This window comes from Oculina patagonica, chromosome 10 (genome assembly GCF_052425735.1).
Source record: "Oculina patagonica isolate OP01 chromosome 10, crgOcupat, whole genome shotgun sequence".
In the NCBI taxonomy this organism is placed as follows: domain Eukaryota; kingdom Metazoa; phylum Cnidaria; class Anthozoa; order Scleractinia; family Oculinidae; genus Oculina; species Oculina patagonica.
In genome coordinates, this window is record NC_135767.1 from 4,127,835 (window position 1) to 4,148,265 (window position 20,431).

At 39.2% G+C, this 20,431-nt stretch overlaps 2 protein-coding genes across 2 annotated transcripts in view; one reads left to right on the forward strand and one right to left on the reverse strand.

The window, feature by feature from the left end:
• The window catches only part of LOC144628286 (exportin-T-like), a 49,753-nt gene extending 43,860 nt beyond the window's left edge, over positions 1-5,893 (reverse strand). Inside the window, exons 1-3 of the mRNA XM_078486364.1 lie at positions 5,580-5,893; positions 5,329-5,411; positions 4,362-4,418 (exon numbers count right to left, since the gene is read on the reverse strand). Coding sequence (XP_078342490.1) covers positions 4,362-4,418; positions 5,329-5,411; positions 5,580-5,639 — 200 coding nt within the window. The 5' untranslated portion in view covers positions 5,640-5,893. The remainder of the gene's footprint in view (positions 1-4,361; positions 4,419-5,328; positions 5,412-5,579) is intronic.
• A 326-nt stretch (positions 5,894-6,219) lies between these two features.
• LOC144629358 (rab GDP dissociation inhibitor alpha-like) lies at positions 6,220-18,437 on the forward strand. The gene is made up of 11 exons (XM_078487595.1): positions 6,220-6,368; positions 7,816-7,923; positions 9,097-9,187; positions 9,899-10,123; positions 10,355-10,463; positions 12,145-12,195; positions 13,578-13,830; positions 14,167-14,269; positions 15,836-15,980; positions 17,296-17,350; positions 17,827-18,437. The coding sequence occupies exons 1-11, from the start codon at positions 6,324-6,326 to the stop codon at positions 17,965-17,967; spliced, it is 1,326 nt and encodes a 441-aa protein (XP_078343721.1). The 5' UTR covers positions 6,220-6,323; the 3' UTR covers positions 17,968-18,437.
• The last annotated feature ends 1,994 nt before the right edge of the window (positions 18,438-20,431 follow it).

The window sequence follows — 20,431 nt, forward strand, 5'->3', positions numbered from 1 at the left end:
CTTCCGTCATTTCAAGGGGAATTTTAAAGGTAGACATTATGACTCTGCTGTCCCGCCAATTTCCAGTTTTCCGAACTCTTCTCGTTGCCATCAGCATACCGATTTCATTGATACAACAGTTTTGGCTTGGGTGTCTCAGGGTGTCATCAAAGTCTACGGCAAGGTTGGCGTATGCTCTCCCCCGCATTTAGTCCTTCCTTTGACAGTCGAACCATCAAAACCACGTCTTTGCCACGACGAACGTTTTCTAAATTTATGGGTTCGGGATCTTCCATTCAAATTAGATCACCTCCCGGATCTGCCTCGTTATGTCTTCCCAGGGCATTTCCAGACAACTTTTATGATAAGAATGGATACCAGCACCTTAAGATTCACCCGGACTCCCAGGAATTTTTCAGTTTTTCCTGGAGGGGCTATTATTTTTCTTTCTGTACCTTGCCGTTCGGATGGAAAGCAAGTGCCTTTTTATACCATAACACAGGCCTTGTCGTCACTAGTGCCGCTCGATCTTTGGGCGTTCCCCTATCGCAGTACATTGATGACAGACATGTCGGCCAGTTGTTCCTTTCCGGCCTAGTGGATTGCCAGCCTAGTCGCCAACTCGCCCAAGCAGCAGCCTTTATCCTGTTGTTCCTTCTCATTTCAGCAGGATATTTTGTTAACCTTGCTAAGAGTTCCCCAGAACCGTCCACTTTTGTTAGATTCCTGGGTTTTATCTCCGATTCTATAGTGCAAGCCTTTTTTATCCCGCCCGATAAAAAGGAGAAATTTAGAGCGTTGCGCGAAGAACTCTTGGGATCCTCTTGTGTGCCCGTAAAGAGCTTGCAACGCTTCGCAGGGAAAGCACTATCCTTTAGTCTTGCAATTCCGGCTTGCAAGCTGTATGTACGAGAAGTGTTCAAAGCAATTGCCGTCGTTGCCAAGAATTCTAAGATTTCTGTCCCGATTCAGGGACCTTTGCGACAGGAACTCCAAGAATGGACTTTTCTGGATAACTGGTCGGGACACTTGCCTTGGCGATCGGAGCATCATCTCTCTGTCACAATGTTCAGCGACGCCTCTCAGAGGGCCTGGGGGGCAGTATTAGTAAAAGATGGTCTGAGTCAGCAAATACGAGATTACTGGACCGACCTTGAAGACGATATCAATGTCCTTGAAGCTAGGGCTTTATGCAACGCTTTAAGCTCCCTTTTCCCTTCTATCAAAAACACAAGGATCGACGTATGGACGGATAACATGACGCTCCGAGCGGCTTGGGAAAATGGCGGTTGTAAAAGTTCCCTGGTCAACCAGGAGATAAAAAAAAAGAAGAAATGTCTCGAGCTGGAAATTTTGCTCTACATTTGAAGTATATCCCATCGAGTGAAAACATTGCTGACGCGCCCTCCCGTTCTCTGTCTGATATTGATTGTTCTCTGTCTGAGAAGGCGTGGGCCCGAGTTCAAGCGATGTTTGGGCCACACACGTTTGATTTGATGTCTTTAGACAGTAATTGTCGCAGAGAGAGGGATGGAAGTTTGTTGCCTCATTACTCGCCTTGGCCAACCCCGTTTTCTTCAGGAGTTAACGTTTTCGCTCAACCGGTACCAGTGGAACATAATGTATATGTTTTTCCTCCTTTCGTCCTCGTGGGACCGTTGTTGCGATACCTTTTTGATCAACATCAGCGTTTCGCTTTTACCATTATTGTCCCTCGTCTACACCCGCATCGTTATTGGTGGGCTTTACTCCAGGCCATAGCAGTGGATTCCTTTCTTCTTGGAAGGAAAGGTGATCCGGCTATATTGCTTTTCCCTTCTCGCTCCTCCCCAGAATTCATTGCTAGGCCCTTACCATGGGATCTGTGGGTTTTTCGTTGCATCTGCTCCTGGTAAGCTGTGTATTTGTACTTGTCTATATAGATCGAACGCTTATGGAAACCTGCTTTCAGATGTTCCGCCTGCTGTTACCCGAACGACAGTGATGCTAATTTTTGCCAAGCCTGTGGTAATCCCACGTCGCGTGAACCAACACAAGGAGCCCGTCCTAATGTGGACATGCCTCTGATTAACAAGCGTTTCGCAGAATTCCGAGAGTCGTTTAGAAACAGACCTTATGAACGACAGAAGGATTCTTTGGAAATTCAGCTATCAAGTTTCTTACGCTCTTTGGTACTTCCAAAGAAGGTCTCTGCTGCGTCCGCTGAAGATATCGTAAAGTTTTTGGTTAGCAAGGATACTGCGGGAAAACAAAAAATCCATGTACGCTCATGCTCCAGGAAGACCTGTGATTGCCCTAAGCGTCTGGCCGCCGTAACTGTCGATTCATATATAGGGAAGCTTCGAGCGATTTTCAATAAGTTAGGCCGTACAGGGTTTTCTAACCCGCTGGCACATCCTTGTGTAAAAGAATATCTCAAGTTTGTAAGGGAGGAGCAAGCCCAGCAACCTTTGCAACCTCGCCAAGCTGTTCCTTTGTTCTATGACAAATTCACCCACTCGATTACCTATCTCCGTGGGCTTATTGTTGAAGGTTCTGGGCTTTCTCCTCTCAATAAATACCTTTTGGTCAGAGATGTAACTTTCTTTGTCGTTGACTTTTACACGGGCGATAGAGCATCCGATCTGGGGCGTTTAAAGGCAGATCAGCTTTTCCGCCTTAAGGACAGGGAGGGGTTTCTTCTTAACTTTACATTCAGCAAAACGAGGCACGCGGGTCAACTACGCCCTTTTGCTTTGTTACGTATTCCAAATGTACCCGCCTGCCTGGTTTTTTGGCTTAACTATTATATCGCAGCTTGTGGGTCGTTGGGTGTCCCTCTTCTCGGTGAGTATTTCTTTAGATCTTCGGAACATAAGAAATTTATATCACATCGCCCGTTTGGAGGGTCAGCTGTATCTGCACGACTTCACAAGTATCTTAAGGCCGCGGGCATCGATGACGGTGAGACCCCTCACAGCTTCCGGGTAGGGATTTCTTACACCCTCAAAGGCTTGGGTCGTACTCCAGAGCAGATTGCCCAGTACGTGGGTTGGCGAAGCACAGAAATGGCCCTGTATTACACGCGCCATTCTAATGTTTCCACTTCGTTGCAGTTGCTAGAACGGGTAACATTTAACCTTACTTCAAAGGGCTCTCAGCCTGCTCCGGACCTCTCTGACCAGGGAAATTTGCAAAGAATTTTGTAAGGTTAAACTGTAGCATTCCTTGACTTAGAGTTTTTTCTCGCCAGTGCGCTTTATTTTGTTATTTTCTGTTTTGTTTCATTCATTGTTAGTTAATAAATCTTTAAGTTTTGGAGTGTTGGGTGTTGAGTATTGAGTATTGGGTGTTTTAGTGTTTGGGTATTGAAGGTTATGAAGTCGATGTACGTTTCAGGGAAGCCGGAGGCCTGGGTTATAGCAGACTGCCTCAGGGAATTACAAGGAGCGGATCTCTCTCCCATAACTTAGTTTCATGATGTGTTAAGTAGTAGACAGTGAGGATATAATACTATTCTCACTGAATAATTAATTAACGCATCATGAAACAACTATTTAAATACTCCGCGGTCCCTAGGGATGCATTGCTGCATTGCGGGCTCCCCGTATAAGTAGAATAGACCGCGTGGCTTTGATTTCACTGTGTCACAGCGACCGCCGAGCTAGACGACGGATCAAGGTTCGCCCCACCCTCCTCCCCTGGTGTTGGTTGACAACTCCTCACGTCCCTATGGCCATCCTCGCTGTCTACCTCTTTACACAACAATCCGCGGATCTCTCTCCCATAACTTAGTTTCATGATGTGTTAAGTAGTAGACAGTGAGGATATAATACTATAACAACTACATACCAAGATTATATATACAGTCGAAGCTCTCTTAATGGACACTCTAGTAAGCGGACAGCTCTACTTACGGCCGCCTTGGTTGAAACCCCGTTTTACTTTCCCATACAAACTCTGTATTTTAACATTCTCGTAAGCAGACATTCCCGTAAGCGGCCGCGGACACTTTCGCAGATTAAGACTTAGACTTTTTCTTTGTTTTTAAGCTCCCATAAGCGGACATCCCAAAGAAAATCCTTTTAACAGCCTCTGCATCTTGTTTTTATCAATCATTTTCACACCGCCGCTCATCACAATGATTTTACAGTAATTACAGTACCACATTTCAGTGTTTGTTTTGTCGTCATCAACGTCCGTCCGGTTATTGTTAGCTGGGCAAGCTCCCGTAAGGGGCCATCTATCCCCTACACCTCTACTGGCCGCTCACGAGAATTATTCTCGTAAGCGGCCAGCTCCAGTTACGGACACTTTTTTCGCGTCCCGAAGGTGTCCGCTTATGAGAGCTTCGACTGTAGTTATATAAAATACAATGCAAGTAGTAAAACTACCAGCCACACCTTGTTCTTATATGATGCTCCAGGACTTGGAAGCAAAAGAACTTGACAGTCTCGTCACTGGTAGAAACAAAATTCAAAAATTCAAAAGTTATCAGTCGCTGTCATTTTGCACCTTTTAGTCCACAATGCTGATTGTTTCTGTTTGAATTGATCAATCAAAATGTAAAAAGCATAAAATAACACAACATTTATTAAATATTATAAAAATTTGACCTTTTTTGAGGGTAGCCAAGGGGGGAGGGGGGGGGCGTGATCCTGTTTCACACACAAAATAATTTTAGCCAAATTCACACGTCACGTATACTTGAAACAGCATATTAAGTCAAAAATTCATGAATCACATGTCTTTTTTAGCTATTCTCATGGTCTACTTTTTGCACATGTCATGCATAAACCCTTTGCTACCCTCTTTTTCTCCATCTTCCTGCATTTTTAGAAATCCTGTTTCTCATATTGCATCTTTTCATCCTCTGCTTCTGATAGTCTTGCCACCCCCTTTTCTCTGTGATTCTTTCCCCTGGCCCCCCGGGGTATATTCCGTATACACGCCACACTGAACATATGCCAAGTTTTTTATAGGTCTACATGTACGCCACGGTCCTTTATTCTTTATACCTAAAATAAGTCAGCTACAATCGTAAGTCACTATGTCACAAAATTTTAAAATCCATGCTGAAGATCTTTGGTGTAACCTACGTAGAATGCAGCCTGGGTGACCCCCCCCCCCCCCAACTTGTCTAATAGGTCAAACACTATTATGAATCCGATGAATGAAAATTAAATTGGATTGTCTGCACAACCTCTTAATTTAATTAATGAACATCTCTGTCAAAAACGTTTCTCCATGACAGTAAATAATGAGGATCAAAAATTGCCCTGCCCGCTCTGTGTATGTTCAAATATTTTTACAAAGAGATTTACATGTAGAATTGATTTATAATATAAATTGTTATTTAATCTCAAATACCTGTAAAGATTTCGAATAAGAGCATCACCACAGAGTTTCCACCCATCTGGAGAATTTTTCAGCTGTTCAAAATACTGCAGAGCCTGCACAAAAGAATAAAGCAGTTTAAAATTTGTGTTTTCTTGAATGAAGCTATTCAAATTGAGCAGGGTGGCTGCAAAATTGTTCGATCGATCGCATCGGAAAAATTCACCGTCTAATTTCACAAATGGTCATGTTGAAATTTTATATCAATTAGTAAGTTTACTCACCGCTGCTTGCGAAGTGGAATTTGCGGCTGACTGAAGCCCCTGGAGCAAATTTTCAGCCATAACGTAACCAAAACTCGTGGCTTGTGGAATCCAAAATACCCCACATGGGTTTTTTTGTGCGAAGGAAGCTCTAACTTGCCGGGACAAAACAACCTTTTTCTCGAATTATTGATTCATTTGACGAAAGAGAAAAGTCTTGGTGACTTTATTAATTCCCACAGGGTTTCAAAAATTGGATGATACACGAGAATTCTACATTTCAAAGACTTTTTCTCACCAAAACACGGCTATTCGTGAAGGTACACAAATCCACATGGGAGACCACGTTGCATCACTATTGCCTGAGGACCATAAACTGATATGGGCTCCAGATGTAACTCTTAAAAGGCGCCTATTTCTCCCCTTGATCAGAAAATCGTTGATATCTCAAATTTTATTAATGGAAACAATTCTCAGAACATTTCTCTTGAAAAAATCTGCTGAATTATTTCAAATTTCTAAGAACACAAAAATTCGAAAGCTTATAATTTTTACTACCGGAAGTAGACCCGATTGTGGAAGTTCATCTGAGCCCCAATGAAATTTGCCCTCATCTTTGAAACGAGGGGAATGATCTTTGAGCAAGCGCAGTGAAGTTGCTCGTGATCTTCCGTGCTCGAGCGTTCCCTTCCTTAGCTTTGCTGTGTGAAGTTTCGCATCCAAGTATTCTCCTCCGCAGGTTTTCTTCACATTAAAACTTTAATCATGGATGAGGAATATGACTGCATCGTTCTTGGAACTGGATTGAAGGTGTGTTTTAGAAAAGCTTATGAAGAAATCTTCGTCTAGATGGTTTTAAGGCATGGATTGAGTTTCACACCCATCTGATTTCCTTCATCTAGAAAACCTCGTGATTTCACTTTAAAACTGAATTTCCCGACCATAAATAGCTTCTCCGAGACAGTTCACGTAGATTTAACGACTCATTTAATTTATAATTTATTCTGAAGTATTTCAGTGTTAAAAATCGGGCGTATTTGTGGGGTAAGATGTAACAGCCTGTATCCTCGATCTTAGTGAGATTTAAATCGAAATATTGAACGATTGGTATAATCTAAGGGTTCCTGAAAACGTTCGAGACAAATTCGCCTCGTACAATGTGTGAATTAAATTTGAAGATAATTATTTTGAATGTTTAGCCCGAAAGTTGTACAGTACAACATAAACATTTCTTTTACAGTACAGCCTGTTCTCGACATTGTTTTATAAATATAATATTTTTAATATAATTGAATAAAAAAATAGTTCTTACAGGTCATATTGAGGTAAAAAATCTTCATCAGATTCCAAAGGGAAATATTTCAACTTTGAAAATTGTATATTTGAAGTTGATGGTCATACAGTAATAATTATAATTTTTTACAACTGTGTGAAGTCTAATGTATGACCCAGATGTCAAAAGTGATCATAATTTATTTTTTCTTAAATAATTGTAATGTAGTTAAGTCCTTTTTTCTCACTTCCTCACATCAGCATAATTTTGGATCAAGTTCCTTGCCATAACAAGTTTCTGCTCTGATCAGAAATTGATTAAGGTTAAAGCTTCTTGGTCAAAATATGTTTTTACAGAGCATTTTAAAAGGGGCTATGTCACACAATTTTAGGCAATTTCTGCACTGACCAACTGGTCATAGAATTAAAAAAATAAATAAATAAGTATATGTTTATAGTGGTCATGCACTTAGCTTCATATCTCAACAAGATAGCTAGTTTACAGGCATGCCACTGAAACAGAGGAAACAAATAATTTTAAAAGAACGTAACAAGGTTAAAAATCAATACAATACCAGCGCCGTAAACCACTCGGCCACGCTTGCCTCCTCTCGAACTGAAAAATCACAATAACGGCTTAAAACTGTAGGAGAACTGAAAAAAAAAAACAAACAGAAAGGCCAAAAAGGGGCATGGATAGGCAAAATTCAAGAAGATTAAAATGGATTGCATTCAGGTTAACTTGAAAAACTATTTGTTGCATCTAATAAGCATAAAAACATATGGTCTATGATCAGAAAGTAAGTTTTATTTGAATATCGATCAGTGCTATGTATTCCTGAAATTGACTAACAGATTCAAATTGCAAATAATCACTTCATTAATGTACTCTTGGGGGGTACGCTTCACTTAGCAAGACTGTGAGCTTGTAGAGTTCAGAGAATGGGAGTGGATAATATGGATCCTTTAAAACCCTTTATTGCAGGAGTGTATATTGAGTGGATTGTTGTCTGTGAATGGGAAGAAAGTTCTTCACATGGACAGAAACCAATATTATGGTGGAGACAGTGCATCAATGACGCCATTAGAAAAGGTATTATTTGTTACATTTTTCATTGCTACAAATTATGTATTACCGTTGAATCCCAATAACTCGAACCCTCAGTTACTCGAACCTCCCGCTAACTCGAACCTTTTCCAATTCCCCTCCACAGGGATCCATATTCACAGTCGTCCGGTCGTCCGAGACGACTAAAAAATCGTACGGACGACCAAAACATTACAAAAACTCGTCCGCTGGACGACTTAAGTTTGACTTAATGAAACAAAAAAAACATTTATTGAATATATTATTTTCTTATGAGTTACCTGCGTTCTGACCACTTGTCGTTCATTCGTAACTTTTAGAAAACAGAGAATAATTTGCAACTTTCTGTCGCGATAAAATCATAATTTTGGCCGCCATCTTGGATGATGCGGTATTTTCCATGAATGAAATCATCGCAGGCTCAATTTTCAAGCTGTCAACCGCTGATATTTTGTACTGCAGCTGCATCCATGAAAACACGAGGCGATCGCATCAGCTGATGTTGTGATCAAAATGCGCTGTTTATCTTGGTGTGGCACCGCCAGCAAAGAAAAAAGTAATGTTAACGCTTCAGAAAAGCAAACCAATAGAACAAGAAGAGCGAAAGTGTTCTTTTCTTCTGTCATGGCAGTCAAAGAGGCCCTGGCTTTCATTTGTGCCTGCATCGTCCGCTTCCGCCAGCTCCACATCACAAGCCGCTTGGGGGCACGATGTTTAGTGAAATTTTATAGGTCAGCAGCCAAAGTAGACATTAGTAGAAAGTCTCATTAACAAATACTTAAGCATCAAACTTTATTATAACTGACACGTTGTCTCGTAGATTTCATGACAATTGTATACAGTGTTACATGTAATAACCATAAAAAAGTCAACTTTTCATTAACTTGTTGTACAGTCACCATTCTTCACTTTTGAGCGGGAAAGTAAAATTTTGCCAGGGCAAGTATGTCGTCTTAAATACTTGCCCGGCTGACGACTTGGAGAAAAAAACGAATATGGATCCCTGCCTCCAGGTTGTTTTCTTACTAATTTTACCCTCAATAACTCGAACTCCCGATATTTTGAACCTTTTTCAATTTCCCTTGAAGGTTCGAGTTATCGGGATTCAACTGTACTAATAACATTTTTCCCACATAAGTTAGCAGCTCAATTGATTAGTGATCATTTTCTTGTATTTAGTTCTATGAAAAGTTTGGTAAGGAACCGAAAAAGCTAGGATCATCAAAAGATTGGAACGTTGATCTCATTCCTAAGTTCATAATGGCTAATGGTAAGGCAAGATATACATAATTATACACATACATTTATTTATTTTATTTGTTTATTTATTGATACAGGAGAATTCTTTCACAATTACAATTGTGGAAATGTTTTTTATTATTTAGTACTGAGATTTACCCACTTAAAAGCCGCAAATAAATTTTCATTCGCAAACTGACATAACCAATCAAATGGTGTGTATCGGTTTTTTCACGTGTGGGAAAAAATGTTAATTATGTCCAATCAGAAGCCGTTTATCATGTTTTTTCCATGTGAGTTGTATCAAGTTGAAGTTTTTAATTCAAGGCTGATTGGCAGCATTTCGTACATCAATCGGCTTGGCATAGCTAAAAAACCTTTTTTTCATAGTCTACCTTGAAACTTTCTTGGTATTCCAAAGAAAAATATAAGTGAAAAGCCCATGGTTCTTTGGCAAAAAAATATGTTGAAAGACTGGAGAATATGAACACAGAAGAAAAAGACAAGACAGGATGTGAAACTGTCGAATGAATATTTTTGACAAGCAAAAAGCATGAGGAGCGAAAGTACACAATAGCTTCAGAAGATCTGGACGAGTATCAGGTTATTCCACTTAACGGCTCCCTTAGCTTCAGTTGACGCGGACAATCAAAACAAAAAGAACTAGAGGGAATTGATTATTCAACAATAATCAGTTTGCCCTCGGCGATAGTTATTAATTATTGTTTTCCGTTGTTTATAGGGGAACTGGTTAAACTGTTGATTGTAAGCGGTGTAACAAGGTACCTTGAATTTAAAGCAGTTGAAGGAAGCTTTGTGTACAAAGATGGGAAACTTTACAAAGTGCCAGCAGACGAGAAAGAGGCTCTTGCAACCAGTCTGATGGGAATATTTGAGAAGAGAAGATTCCGCAAGCTTTTAATTTTTGTTAATGACTTTGACCCTGAGGATCCCAAAACATTTCAAGGTGAGATATTTTGTCCTTACATGTACCATAGTGATTTGATTTAGTGCTCGGGCGCTTATTTACTTTTGGCATCTGAAGGGAGGACCCTTATTCAGGGGAATATGGCTTGAACCCGGGCTATTCGACTCAGAGTCAAGCCCGCTAACCATCAGGCCACCACGCCTCACACTTGGTGATTATGTAACTGGTGTTTTTTGATACAATGTAAACCAACTGTTCTCCATTGTTCAGGTATTGACCCAGAGAAGACCACAATGCAAGAAGTCTTCACTAAATTTGGTTTAGATGAAAACACTGCCAGCTTCACGGGACATGCTTTGGCTCTTCATCTGAGTGATGAGTAAGTCTTGTATTGTAGCCTTACATGAAGTTGTCAGAGCCCTGATCCCGGGCGGGGGATCAGGGGGGGGGGGGGGGCACCCTGTATATTTTTGGGTGGGGGTGTGCCTCTGGGACTCTGAAACCCTTACCCTATACCAGACCATCTTCAACTGGTTTTGCAACCCTATACTAGACTAGATACCGAAAATCCCTACCCTTTCCCAGACTTGCTTCTTTTTAGAACTGCATCACTATAAGTGTTTTTAATGGAAAACCATCTGCAAACAGCGTTGTCACAATGATTTTATTCACGTCTATGGAAGCCTCTTTCTCTTCCGAGTTTCTATTCCTATTCTGGACTTAATTCTTCATACCACTAACCAGTTTCTCCCAAATGATACCCTATTCTAGACCAAAACTCTCTGATTTCTATACCCTATCCCATACCCTTCACAGCGGCACATACCGTAAAGACTCGTGTATAAGCCGCACTCGTAGATAAGCCGCACCCCCAACTTTGAAGCTTGATTTTGAGAAAAAAATAAAAACTTAAAAACTTGAAATCCCAATATCCTTTAAAAAGGATGCTCGTTTGACGATATATTGTCTTAATTGCTAAAGTCCAATGTGAAAAACGATGAAATTTGAATGGAAATAGTATGAGCACAACAGATTGAGAACGATACAAAACGATTGCTTAGTAACCACACAGTCACTTAAAGAGAGAAGTCTGGGGTCGAGTCACGTTCGATCGTTCGGTCCGGTAAACAACATGGAAAAGCCGTCACTGAAAGTTCGATTTCTAATCATATCTGCTGTGTGTTGATAAAAAGTTGTTGCTCAATGGGAGTTTAGCAAATAGGCAGCCTTGTGGAGGAATGGAGATTCCATGTCAGCTCAAGTGTAGCTGCTCAAACAAGGTGCAAATAAATCGTTTGAAAGAACAACTGACGAACAATTCGTGACTGAGGCATAAACGGCTTCTTTAGGGGCCAGACCTTTTACCGAAAGCAATGATCGACGACAGTGGGTTTCAATATGTTAAATATTTATTTACTCTATGTTTTTAGTGCTTTTTCTGTCCCCAGACTGTATTTTACACCCCTCAAAAGCAATGGTCTCGTAGATAAGCCGCACCCACGATTTTGAGCCCAAAACTTCAGCAAAAAAGTGCGGCTTATACACGAGTTTTTACGGTACCTACATAGGTCATATATGGGAGTGCCCCCCCCCGGGGGCCCTGATGCTCACTTTAAAGGAGCTATATATGTCACAGGGATTTTGCAGAGTTTTGGTCTTAACTGTTCTGAAATTAGTGGTAGGCATCTTAACCCATAAAAACAACATCTTAAGGAAGGTATAACCTTAATTTGTGGATAGAAATCAAGCTACGACTATAAATACAGTCAACTCTCGCCTTGCGGACACCCCGCTATTGCGGACACTCGCTATTACGGACAAAATCCTGATCCCCGGGGAATAAGGTTTGACTGGAAATGACTCCCGCTATTATGGACTCTCACTATAACGGACACTAAACAACACCCCGAGCGTGTCCGCTATAACGAGAGTTGACTGTATGGATAAATTATTTCGAAGACGCTGATTTCTCTAATTTCAACTACATGGCTTCTTATATGGCTGTAAAATAGATACTTTTCCATTTTATTATTAAGTCACTTTGTTTTTATTTAATATAGATATTTGAATAAGCCTTGCAAGGAAACATTGATAAAAGTCAAATTGTACAGGTTAGTGACTTTAAACCAGGGCATCATAGGGGGGCCGGTTACTTTTATGCATCTTACTTACCGTATTTACCCGTGTATAAGTCGACCTTTTTTCACCTAAAAATCGGTCCAAAAAATCGCCCTCGACTTATACACGGGTCACAATTTTCGACCCAAGCACCAGTTAAATAAATTCTGCGCAATTAGCATAACAATTGTTTTATATGTCAACAAACATCAAATAAACAACAGTACAGGTTACGATGTCCTTTCACTTTGCCATCTGTGTCGTTAAATTGGCAGTTAAAGTCAAAATTCATTGCGATTTATCCGCTTAATATAAACCTGAATGTTGTAGAGACTGACTGGCACAAGGTTTGAATAAAGAGTTGACATTTTCCACTAATAAAGCTGGTAAATCCACTCGAGAAAAACATCTTCATGCATGATCTTTCTTGCTTCGAACTTCGCTACTTAGTAACCTGGCATGATGCAAGCACGTGTAGTTATCAGTTACCAGTACCTCACCGATTTTGTAGCTTGGTTACCAAGTTCCCCAAGGAAGCTTGACTTTGTTTATCGAGTGGGTTTCAAAGTTTTCTGATGTTCCTTGGTGTTTTGCTTGTCTTCTAAAGCCGCTACTATCTCTCCACAATTAGAAAGGTTCGTTTGAAATTAGTGTGTTTGATTTTATAAGGCTGTTTCAAAAAATAATGGACAAAATGCCTGCATAAACATGTGTTGCTAAAACGCTCGCGTAAGCATGATAATAAACTTCACATTGAAACTTGCTGTGTTTTTTTCATTAAGTATCTCTACCTGAAAGGAAATTCTAAGAAACACAAGTTTAGTTTTCCAAAAAAATTGTTACCCAGAGATGAAAAAATCTTAGTTTATGGCCTCAAAAATAGGGGGTCGACTTATACACGGGATCGACTAATACACGGGTAAATACGGTAAATATTTTATTAAGTTGGTATAATCTTTTGTTACTTTAAAATTGCAAATTACCTTTTTCTCTTTAAATTTATAACCAACAGCCCACACACCTTAGTACATGAAGGTTTTGTGACTGTGCATTTTCAGTTTTTCACCATTTCTAAAATATTTTTTAAACTGAAAATTAAAGTTTGATTTCACAAAATTAAAGTTTGATGTCACAAGAAAAATTATTAAAAATAATAATCAAAATGTAATATTATCTTGATGGTAAAATCCAATGGTCATGCACTTAGCTTCATATCTCTTCCAGATAGCTAGTTTAATTTACAGGCATGCCTCTGAAAAAAGGTTCTCCCAAAAATTCTATCTAGTGAGGTATTTGTTCCATTTATATACAATCTAATGTTTTGGTCATCATAAAGGAATCTTAACTATTTCTCTCACTTTATCACATTTTTTAGCGAATCTTTAGCCAGATATGGCAAGTCGCCATATTTATATCCTCTGTATGGTCTGGGAGAACTTCCCCAGGGGTTTGCCAGGCTAAGTGCTATATATGGTGGCACCTACATGCTGGATAAACCCATAGAAGAGATTAAATATGACGAGAATGGGCAAGTTTGTGGTGTAACTTCACAAGGAGAAACTGCCAAGACTAAGATGGTGATTGCTGATCCTTCTTATTTCCCTGACAAAGTCAAGAAGGAGGGACAGGTAAATGCTAAGGTTAAATAAAGGTCAAGGTTTAAATCTTTTTATACACGTCATCCGATGGGACGCACAGTGGCCTAATGGTTATGTGCTAGACTCCCGATCAAGCAGTCCTGGTTTGAGCCCTGGCTGGGGTTACTGCATGCTACAGAAACGGGGTTAAGCTCCGGCAGTGTGGGCCGCATGGCTCGAGGCTTCCCATTTCTTCATTTTGAAAATTTGCCTCCACTCTTGCATAATTTCCTTTATTCAAAAGAAGTGTTTCCTCTTTCCTGAAGACCTTAATTTACAGGAGCTTTAATTTCCTATAATAAGGCATATAATTTATTTTGTTTGCAGGTTGTTCGCTGTATTTGTTTCCTGGATCATCCTCTTCCAATTATGAAAGATGATAAATCCTGCCAGATAATTATTCCTGCAAAACAAGTCCACAGGAAGTCAGGTAACCTATTTTCCTCCTACATGTAAGAGTGAGAGAGTGACAAATCTTTTGAAAACAAGCCGGCATCTGCCAGAGTTCTGCTGGCTATTTGATTATTTCGCAGGTTTTCCTGGTCATAGCAATCAGCTTTTGACAAACAAGCTCAGCATTGCCACAGACGCTTACTCTTTTAGTCACCGCTGACGCCTACTTCAAAACATTTTGAAACCTCTGCTTTTACTTCTAAAATTTAAAAAATAAGCAGTGTCAGCAGTGAAAGTTCTTTTCATTTAATTCTGTTTTTGAAGTTCCATGTGCTGTCACTTACATAAAGCTTTTGTAGTGTTAGACAAAAGGAAATCAAGGGCCACTCTGTTTTCTCCTGGGCCACTAAGAATTCAAGGAAACCAGCCCAACCGCCCTCAAAGCTCTTTTTACTCATGAATGCATAATGAACGAGTATAGTGGGGAGGTTGAGCCATCCCTCCATCCTTCCATCCTTCCATCCATGTGTTGTAAACATTATGCAAATTAGGTATGCTTACGGGCGCTTTCTAAATTTCTTTTCCCTCGGCTGTGAATAAAAATACAGCTTTACAAAGGTATCAGTTCAAAGAAATAAGTGTAGAAAATACTTCACCCCTTGTAAATGAGAAACAATCGTTTCCCAAACGATGAAATATTGCCTTTTCTTTAATAATCGCGAACATTTGGAAACGATGACCAGTGACTTTATGTATGTGTTATTAAAAGACTGGGAAGGTTAGAGCACGACACAATTTATTAAAGGATAATCAGTAAAAGGGTAACGAAACTCTATACAAGACAGATATGTATATAATATCCGTGGGAAAAAAATAAGAGGAAAAAAAGAATTTTAGCTACAGGGTATGAGAGTTGATCCCGGGTCACACGCTTTAGAACGCAGAGCTGTACCACTGAGCCATTGGTTTACTAAGCAATTAAAGTTATGAAAAAAGTAATTCTTATACCTAAGTGATCTGTTATGTGTTCGCCCTCTTTTAAAAAAGTTGATTATTATTATTAATCCCTATAATGAATATTTTCCATCGATAGTATGCTGTTCAAAGGAACGATTCAAATATATCTAACACATTCACGAGTAGGTCATAGACCTCTTTGATTAGTCCTTGTATTAGCAACACTTGCACTGTTATTGCAAAAAGTATTGAACATGTCCACATTTTTATACCATGCCATAGAAAATACAGCCAATCAGAATACAGGATAGCTGTACTGTTGTATAATTATTTGACAGTATTCAACCCAACCTTTCCATTGCGTGCTGCGATTTTATTTTCGATGAAATTTAGTAAGCATATTTATATTTTTTATGGCATGGTATAAAATCGTTACACAACACTTTATCGAGGTATACTGAAGAATATCCCTCTTGTCACTTGTATTTTCTTGGTATCAAACTCACCTAAAGGCTTGTGTGTGTACCAAGAAAATACAAGTGACTTGTGGGCTTTTCCATAGTATACCCCTTGAAAGCATTGCAAAGCTAGTATGTATTGTATTGGAACCTTGTCAATGGTATTCCCTATTTTTTTTTTTCAACAGATATCTATGTTTGTGTTGTGTCATTTGCTCACAACGTAGCTGCGAGAGATTACTACATAGCTATTGCGAGTACAACAGTAGAAACTGCCAATCCAGAAGAAGAGCTAAACCCCGCGCTTCACCTTATTGGAAAAACAATAGACAAGTATGTTATTACCTTATTCTCACTTAATTTCGTGAGTACTAAATTTTGCGATTTTCGCGATTTTTTCAAAATCGCGAAATTTAATACTCGCGAAATATAGGACACGCGAAGTTTAAAATCGCGAAATTTTATATCGTACTGATAATATAAAAAAAATGAAACTCGATGTGTTTTATCATAGTTATTCTAACATGTGTGAGCTTCATGTTTAGGAGTTTTTTTGTTTAATTTTGTCCGTTAGTTATCTCCCACTCTATCATTCGCACTGTTCGAACTGTTTTCCAAGTACCTCAAAATCCCGCTCTTGCAGTCGTAGATGAACCTATTAGGGATTTAGACTGTTGAATACCTTGTTTTGTTATGTTTATATTGTTTTGTTTGCTGTTTTTACGATGACTTTCATATTAATTATGTTGTTACAGTTTCGAGGTCAAAGCTTCATATTGAAGAATAGATAAAAATCGCGAAATTTAATACACTCCAATTGTACTTTCCTCTCAAAAACGCGAAATTAAGTACTCGCGAAATATGGCTCTTGATTTTTCGCGAAATTAAGTACTCGCGAAATTTAGTAAGAATAAGGTACTTTACTTACACATACTGCAGAATCCTGATTTCTCAAGCCTCTAAAAGTGAACTGAAAACTGATGTTCTTAAAATAGGGGGTAAAATTAACTTACAGTGTTAAACTGAATGAAGCAAACCCAATGGAAATGACAGTTGATTTGAGTAATCAGGATGTTCCGGTGTTCAAAGCAGGGTGGCATTGTGAGTTGGGGGTGGGGGGGGGGGGGCATGGGAGTCTGAACCTCCCACCTCCCTTATCTTTTACTCCCACTTCCCGTACCTTTTGCTTTTGCTCCTGCTACCCCCCCCCCCTTTAGTAGTGGTTCCCTCCTATTTGTCCCATATCTATTGCAAAATATAATGAAATGTTGTGAAATTTTACCTGTTTCCCCCCAGTTCCTGGCATCTTAAGAATCCCGCTTTCTGCCCTCTCTTCTCCTGCCTCCCGACTCTTTTCTCCTGGGTTCCCGGCCTTCCCCGCCACTTGTGACCCTGTCAGAATTTGATTCTCTACATTTAGATGCAAAAATTGGCTAATTTTTTTCAAATCAGTTCTTTGGCATGACATTCTTTATGGATTATGATTGGGAGGAGATTATCAGAGGGTCTTTTGCATCTTGGATTTTGGGGCTTTATTTTGAGCAAGGCTTATATCAGTGTGTGTGTGGGGGGGGGGAGGGGGGCTTATTATATGGATTTTACAGTACTTGTTAATCACTAATAATTTTTTCTGTTTCATTATTTTCAGGTTTGTGTCAGTGAGTGATAATTATGTTCCGACTGATGATGGTAGTACATCTAAGGTACAGTACATTTTAAGAGAAACTTTTTAAACTAATCCACAAGTGCTTCAATTGCATTATGCTCTTTTAATCAAATTAGTCAACAAGTTCTTACCAATCAATAAATCAAGCTCTAGACTGTTCACAGTCTCCTATTTTTCCGTGAAGTCGTAGAGATCAATAATTGTCGAGTTTGACGGGGGCCATTTGGTTCATGAACATAAGCGAAAACTGGGAAGAGTGTAAAAACCCCGTGGGTAGGTGGGCGGGGCAGAAAAGAAAAAATATTTTTTCCATTCCCCCACTCCCACGTATAAACTCTGGCAGCCCTACCCACCGGTTGTGGCACTCTCCCCAGTTTTCGCTCATGCTCATGAACCAAGATGGCGGCCTGTTGGACTGAACCATCGATCTCTATGGGAATTATAGGGGGAATATAGGGGACTAATCATGCTCATATGACTGACTTTACGTTTTTTTGTTGTTGTTGTCCTCAGGTGTTTATCAGCACTTCATACGATGCCACCACACATTTCCAGACAACTTGCAAAGATATCGTAGATATTTACAAACGCTGCACGGGGGAAGATATTGACTTCTCCAAAGTCCAGAAAGATTTGGAACAAGTGGCAGAGTAGTGCATTTAAGCATGTCTTGCACAAGCTGTACTTTTGATTAAAGAGAATAATGAAACATTTGGAACTAATGAAAGTCAGTCAAAAACTCTCTATCTGTTTTATCAAGCTCTTTTCTCATTGTGAGTGAACTATGCCTTGTACTGCTGGTAGAGACCATTGTAACACATTCAAGATAGTAGATAAGTTGATTGGCTTGTTAAAGGAGCTATGTCACAGTAAACGCTTCTTGAAAAATTGGCAAGGTTTTTCAAGTTTGTCATTCGTAATCAAGCTAAATCTTTTCCTGTTAAAACCATCCTTGTTTATTTGTGGGTTTTTATTTCGCCATTGGTGTTTTTCTACATCAGAAAACTATTATTTTGAGGTTTCCTTCAAGTTGAAAGTAATCGGGAAAATGACTTAAAAAAAAATGCCGTGACATAGCTCCTTTAAAATTATCACTTTTGTATGATCCATGTGATTTTTTCTGTTTTCCCTTGTGTATATTACTCAGTTTTATAGGGAAGCATAATAGCATGAAACACAGGGTAATGGCAGCAGAATTTTACTGTTAAACATCTATTACAACAGTATGAATCAGTGCTGTTTATTTTTTCTTCTTTAGGAGGGGGTGAGGGTTACATGCTGAGTAATGCATTCATTCACTTCCTCCCTTACAATATTTCTCCCTGACGTAATTTTTCGGTTTTTGAAACTTCACATAGTAGGGCATATGGACTCAGACTTTTTGTTGTACAGGAACTTAGTGTGACACACATGCCTTTCAATTATATGTACGGTATGTGTGGTTGCCACGCAAGCCATGGAAACTTCTGGTTCATAGGTCACCAAAAGAAAGCAAGCTTCAAGGGATGCTCGACTTCCTGTTCACGCTCTTTAAGCCCTTTTATAAAGCTTCCTACATGATTGGCACATGGTTTCTCTCCAAAGTTTAATCTAAAATGTAGCTCAAATACCAAAGAAGAGTGAATACAATACTTTTTCACTTTTTCGTATTCACTAAATGTATGTCTTCACCTTTATGGGAAAAAGTCCTGAGAAAATTTGAGCCTTTTTGAGCCCTCGTTTGATCTTATTGAAAGTGTAAAAGGCCAAATTGTTTGTTGTGTTTAAAATGATTTGAATAAAAAAATCAAGCAAAAGGAAGCATTTTACATGAAGTTTCCATAAGATGTTATTGTGGTGATTTTATGACTTGTAATAGATTTTGAATGTCCCCCTTTCAAGCAACCGTTAAGAACCATACTGTAAAAGTAGCATGAAATTCTTCATAAAAATGCAGAGCTCAATTTATTAGTAGAGAATTATCCAGAAAATTATTAAAATTACAGCAGTTCTTTATGTGGGTAGAGGTGTAGTGTTGTGTACAATCTGCAATAAAAGAAATGAATTGTAGAGCCTTGATCCAGTTTCTTTTACGTGTAAACAATTTCTGACGACAACCTCAATCCCAGGCCCTCTTTCATTTTCCAGGAGGAAGAAAGAGAAAGCCTGATATTGAGGATACTGACAAATTGTAGTTTTTTTCCCGCCTTCTGTGAAAAGGGTGTAAAATGATGTTTGTAGGGGAATCTGATGTACAGTTATTTTCCTATAACACCCTTTTCAAGAAAGCAAGAAAATACTATTGGTTTTAATCTGGTTAGCAAGTAGCTCGAGCATGCGGTTTCTTAAGCGGTTGCTAAGATAATTGAAAAGCCCATTTTGGTTGGGCCTAGTCTCGTTCAAGTGTAAAAGAAAAACGTTTTCAGGGTATGCTTTAGGCTCGTACCCAGTGGGGTGGGGTGAGAGAAGATTGGATGGATCGTTACGATGACGTCATTCTGACCGTTGCTCTTTCGGTTTCCCATGAAGAACTGTTACGAGAGTCATTTACTAAAACCAGGAACACCGTTACAGCCATCTAAAAGCTCATGCTAACCTCCAAAAACACTAACTGCTAACCAAGCCACCAACTGCTAACTTCTAACCCTAACTAACCTTGTTTGTGGGTGTTCGGGTTCTGGGTTTTAGGTTCACGGCGTCCATTAGCGAAGCAAGGAGAAGCCGTAAATGTACGTCTTCTTAAAAGTACTGCTCAGTAGCTTTCATTTGAATGGTCACACACTAGGGTTTCATCCACAGACTTAAAAGTAAGAACCACTTTATACAGCATAATAAACAGTATTACAAAAGTACTGCTTAATAGCTTTCTTTTGAGTTTACACAAACTAGGGTTTCATTTAAAAATTTAAGCTTAAATCACATAACGTGACCCAACGTTTGCCTCAAAAAAATAAAGTTAAACAAATATTTTAATTTTAACGTGATTGTTGTAATCATCTAACTTATAATCAATCCCTCCCTCTCATCCGTTTTGTTACACCCCGTTGTTGTGCTATTCTAAAAAATTGAAAATTCTCTTGCCTTAAACAAATATTTAAATTTTAACGTGATTGTTGTAATCATCTAACTTATAATCAAT